General features: G+C 42.6%; 1 protein-coding gene across 2 annotated transcripts in view; it reads right to left on the reverse strand.

The window, feature by feature from the left end:
• LOC106868090 (uroporphyrinogen decarboxylase) overlaps positions 1–5,213 on the reverse strand; it is a 19,769-nt gene extending 14,556 nt beyond the window's left edge. Inside the window, exon 1 of one of the 2 annotated variants that reach the window (XM_014913204.2) lies at positions 5,059–5,213. In XM_014913204.2, the coding sequence (XP_014768690.1) occupies positions 5,059–5,127 (69 nt within the window). In that variant the 5' untranslated portion in view covers positions 5,128–5,213. Of the gene's footprint in view, positions 1–4,038; positions 4,157–5,058 lie in introns of those variants that run through there. The other variant, XM_014913205.2, reaches the window with a different exon arrangement.
• Positions 5,214–5,523: the final 310 nt, after the last annotated feature.

Here is a 5,523-nt window from a genome sequence, read left to right on the forward strand (position 1 = left end):
ATATATATATATATATATATATATATATATATATATATATACTCACACACACACTTAAGATTGCACATGTGCATATGTATATGTAGATATGAACACATTTGCTTATAAGTAGATGTGTATATGTGTATTTGTACATGTATAAAAGATTCAAATCTTTGTGGTACATATAGGTCAATAGAATGAGTAGAGAAATATTTGGCACAATTCAACATGGAATTAATACTGCTTACATTTGGTTTATTCTAATCAATTTCTCTGATCTATTGCAAAAATACTTAAAAGTAATTAAGCTATATAATTAATAATATACTTTCCCCTCTATGGTGTAATTGAATTATATTAATTATATTAATTATTGCTCAAGTTATTTGAAGTAATAAATTCTTGAAGAAACTATGGAAATATAATTATTATTAATATTACTATTATGCTTTGGCTTTGCATTTATACAATTACACCTAAGCCTCAACTAGAAACATCAACACTATAAGGTGAGGTGCCATACAATCATTTCATCCATCATTACGTTCTGAGTTCATATTCTGCCAAGGTTGACTTTGCCTTTCATCCTTTTGGGGCATACCAGTTGATTAGTGATGTTGATGTAATTGACTTACCCACTACCCTGAAAATGCTGGCCTTGTGCCAAAATTAGCAACCACTATTATTTATTTCTTTATTACCCACAGGGGGCTAAACATAGAGGAGACAAACAAGGACAGACAAAGGGATTAAGCCAATTACATTGACCCAGTGCATAACTGGTACCTATTTAATCGACCCCGAAAGGATGAAAGGTAAAGTCGACCTCGGCGGAGTTTGAACTCAGGATGTAATGGCAGACGAAATACCGCTAAGCTTTTCACCCGGCATGCTAACGTTTCTGCCAGTTTGCTGCATTATTATTAATAGCAGCCACTATTATTATTATTAAGGAAGCAAACTGGCAAAATGCTTAGCATACAGGACAAAACGCTTAGCAGTATTTTGTCTGTCTTTACATTCTGAGTTCAACATTGCCTTTCATCCTTTCAGGGCTGTTAAAACAAGTACCAGTCAAGTACTGGGGTCGAGGTAATTGTCCAGTCCCCTCCCCACAAATTTCAGGCCTTGTACCTATAGTAGAAAGGATTTTATCATCAACATCATCATTATTATTATTATCATCATTATTTTTGGAACTAACAGCCATTACTGTCCCTCTATTCCACTGAGATGTGCAGCATGCCTTTGGGGACTTGACCCAAACTTTACTTCTTACATGCATGAAGGCAGGCTCTCTCTTGCACAGAGTACTGTGATGCTGTACACAGGTGTTGCCATTCATACCTAAACATTGTTCTGTGTGACATTGACTCCTTGGCCTGTCCTGATCAGGGCGACATATTGAACCAAAATACTGCCTCTCGTGCTGAGATACTTCCTCTCCCTGCCATGGCCTTGATTGTGCAAGGGCATCTTTCTGTGATCCCCTTTCCACTCAGCCTGTATGCCATACTGAAGAAGTGCTGCACATTCCACTTATCAAACATCTCTTCCAGTATCTCTGAATGAAATGCAGTGCTGTTGTCCATCAGCAATTCGTCCACAGGGCCCTTTTCCAGGAATATCTCGTTCAGGATATGAGCAACCTCATCCAAAGTCATCATCATCATCATCGTTTAACGTCCACTTTCCATGCTAGCATGGGTTGGACGATTTGACTGAGGACTGGTGAAACCGGATGGCAACACCAGGCTCCAATCTGATTTGGCAGAGTTTCTACAGCTGGATGCCCTTCCTAACGCCAACCACTCAGAGAGTGTAGTGGGTGCTTTTACGTGTCACCCGCACGAAGGCCAGTCAGGCGGTACTGGCAATGGCCACACTCAAAATGGTGTATTTTACGTGCCACCTGCACAGGAGCCAGTCCAGCGGCACTAGCAACGATCTCGCTCGAAAATCCTTACACATGTCATGGGCACAAGTGCCAGAAAGGCGACGCTGGGCACAGGTGCTATCCCGATTTCGCTTTCGCTTGCCCCAATAAGTCTTCGCAAGCTGATGCCCATCTTAATTTCCCTCCATATCACCATCCGACCAGGTCCAGTCAACCATCAAGAGATATGTTCTCCTGCTGGTAATGTGTCACATCCACTGTCAATCATCTCCAATTGTGCTCTACTGAGATGTTTCCCATCTCGTGCACACTCCAAGCAGGGTCAATGAATTAACACCTGTCACAGCTCCCAATCACTTTTTGAATGCTCTGCTTAGTAACGTGGGAGTCAACCTTTCTGGCAAGATATAGGGTTTTATCCACACCCATATGATGCATGGTATGCAGACTCCTTAGTTCTGACTCACCTAGCTGATACACTGCAGCTATTCCCCACATTGAATCATCTAGCACTGCCAACCAGGCCTTTTTCACCCTGGTTAGAATGTCCTGCCTTATTCTTTTTTGAGGGCACAAAGACCATGCTCAGTTTCAAACCAAATTCAATGACACCTCCTAGACGGTTGATCCCATCCATGCCCAACACCACATCAGTTCCATCTGTCACATGGTTGATCACAATTACCTTAGTGTTGTGTCCCGCACCGCCGTCTCCATTACTACCCTTGCATCCAATTTCACTGCTGTCGACCGCCCTAACACTACTCGTCCCCTTTCACTTTTATGTCATCCTTGGGGTCATGAGAGACGTTGTACAGTCCATATCCATGAGGGCTTTGAACTCCTTTCCTCCAACCAGGACTTCCACTATAGACAGCAACTGAATGAGAGTCTCTACTTTCTCAGGGCGGAAGTTTGAGCGGCAGCAACTTCCCCGTGGCCTTTTCCCTGGCTGCAGTTTCGAGTGATATGCTCTGTCTGCTTGCACCAGTAGCAAATGGGTTTGGACTTCATCTCTACGCAATCCCTTCTTACATGCAGTTCCTAGCACTTGAAACACCGGCCCATAAACGGTTGCTGCCGCTCCACGGCAGTTTTTCTCTCCTCATTTTTCACCGATCATTGCATGATGCCATGGGCTTCCACAGCTGCCATTGCCACTGCATTCCGCCCAGTGTTTTGCGTCAACAGACAGGCTTGAGAGACGAGTTCGCTCATCGCCATCTTCTCACTGTTCGGCAGTAGTTGCAGCTGCACCAATATGTCGCCAGGAAAACCATTTACGAAAGCCAACCGTATCGCCTTTTCTAGTCCTTCTCCATTAAGACCAGATAGCACGGCTAGTCTCCGAATTTCTTCAGCATACATGTCCACCTGACCTTTCCTAGCTTGGCAAATGCAAAGTATGATCCGTCTGTAAAGGCTTCCTTTAAGCGCTGCTCAATCTTCTCCGCATCCAGTTGGTCTGTTTCATCCATTGCGAGGTACAGCGCCAATGCGTTTCCCTCCAGATACAGACCCATGAGATTTGCTACAGCTTCAATGCTTTGCACGCTGGCCACCTCTTTGATCTTCTGAATCCAGGCGATAACATCTCCTTCGCCACAGAAAGGTCTGATGGCCTCGCTAGTGGTCCTTATTTTTGCTGACATCATGGAAGAGGACAACAACAAAAAATATAAATACGAGTGCCGAAATAGCTAGTAATACGAAGAACAAAGTGTGATTCACCTCCCTCTCCGGTTCCCTTTCGATGTCGACTGTCCAACTGAGTTAAATCCGAGATGCGCCCTACCCGTCTAACCTATCGCTAAAACCTACGTCTACACGCTTCCGTTCGCTACCAGTGCTCGAAGGGAAAGAGGCCCACGCTAGTCCTACTTCCGCTCACTCCTCCTCTTCCGGTAGGGCCCCACAGCCTTTGACGTCACTGACCCTTTCCTCCCGGTTCACCTCATCTCCACAGCGTATCAAAGACTACATTAGAGTACCCTTTCTGTTTTTAAAGCAGTAAGGTATGATTTGAGGTGGGTTCGGTTGATATCTCGAGCAAGTTGAGCGGCCACACGTGTGAATATAAGAAACAGGTTTATGACCTTCGAGGCACTGACACGCTTCTAAGTTAACACTCGTTGTAGTAAACAGAGACAAGAACTTACATAACATTTTGTATAACCTCCAATTAGCGAAAGAGCCTATACACTGTCGTTCGACCTGCAAGAAATAGCAGGCAAATCTCCCACAAATAGCACTCTGGAGAAGAACTTATTAATTAAGATATAAGTTCATATGCTTCATTAGAGTTGACCAGGTTCTAGAAAAGAGATATGTACATTTCAGAAACATTAATGTGCGTGTGTGTGTGTGTGTAAGGCGGTAAGCTGGCAGAATCGTTAGCACGCCGGGTGAAATGCTCAACGGTATTTCGTCTGTCTTTGTTCAAATTCGACTTTGCCTTTCATCCTTTCGGGGTCGATAAATTAAGAGAAAAGATTATTGTGTGTGTAATTTATGTAAGCTGGGTGGAGGAGTTTGTCTGCCCCTCGCAAAGATAAGGACACAGGAAATGTGTGAAGGCCTAATAGGAAGCGGTCCAGCTTCCTAGGGCTAAATAGCAGTTGTATATTCCCTAATTGGGACTGCCACGTTAAGTTGGCAGTATACAACTACTTTATATATATATATATATATATATATATATATATGTGTGTGTGTGTGTGTGTGTGTGTATGCATAAACGTTTATATGCATGTATGAATATAAGCAAACCACATTATTTGGTAAATGCCTCACCGAATACACCTGACACCAGTTAAGTAATATGAAAACAGAGGAAGGTAAAGAAGAATTGAGAATGGAATATAAACTAGAGAATTGTTGTTCAGCTTAAAGTTAACTCTCATTGATCAGAGGTATTTCAGCCATGACCATCTCTTTTTATCCACCGGGTCCTTTTCTTTCCCAAGAGAATAGGGTGTGGTTTGTGAGGGAGGCTTGGCAGCTCTTTCTAGCAGATCAAGCAATTACCCAGAATCCTCTCATCTTCGTGTATCGTTGAAGGTATTCCAGTAGGATGATACGATTCCCTAAACACACACACACATATATATATATATATACATAACATGCACGATCAACAACGACAATAATAATTAAAAGAAAAGAAACTTCTCACTCACATCACAAGTGTAAGACATGCCGGCTGCTTTTAAGTTGCTCCGTAACGACGGTGTCAAGTAAATAGACATTCCTACTGCTAAATATATCCGGATCTTCGGTTCGGGCAATGAAATTCCTCGAAAACAAGTAGCGATTTCAAATTAACCCATCAAAATATTTATTTATAGCACTGTATCCCTGCTGCATTAGTAGTAGAAGTAGCAGTAATTGTTGTCATGTTGTTTCTGGTGGTGGTGGTTGTTATAGTTGTAGTAATAGTAGTAGCAGCAGAGGAGGGGTGGTGGCTGTGGTGGTGAGGGGTAATGGGTAATATGAAATTGATTTCAGATCACCAGGAGGTAAGTTGAAAATAGCAGTATATTCACCAAGTAAACAATTTTATTGACAGCCAGATAAATCTGAAATCCCAGGAAACTAATGATAGTTTCCGTCACCAAAAACATATCCATGAGCAGTGGTGTAGC

This window comes from Octopus bimaculoides, chromosome 9 (genome assembly GCF_001194135.2).
Source record: "Octopus bimaculoides isolate UCB-OBI-ISO-001 chromosome 9, ASM119413v2, whole genome shotgun sequence".
In the NCBI taxonomy this organism is placed as follows: domain Eukaryota; kingdom Metazoa; phylum Mollusca; class Cephalopoda; order Octopoda; family Octopodidae; genus Octopus; species Octopus bimaculoides.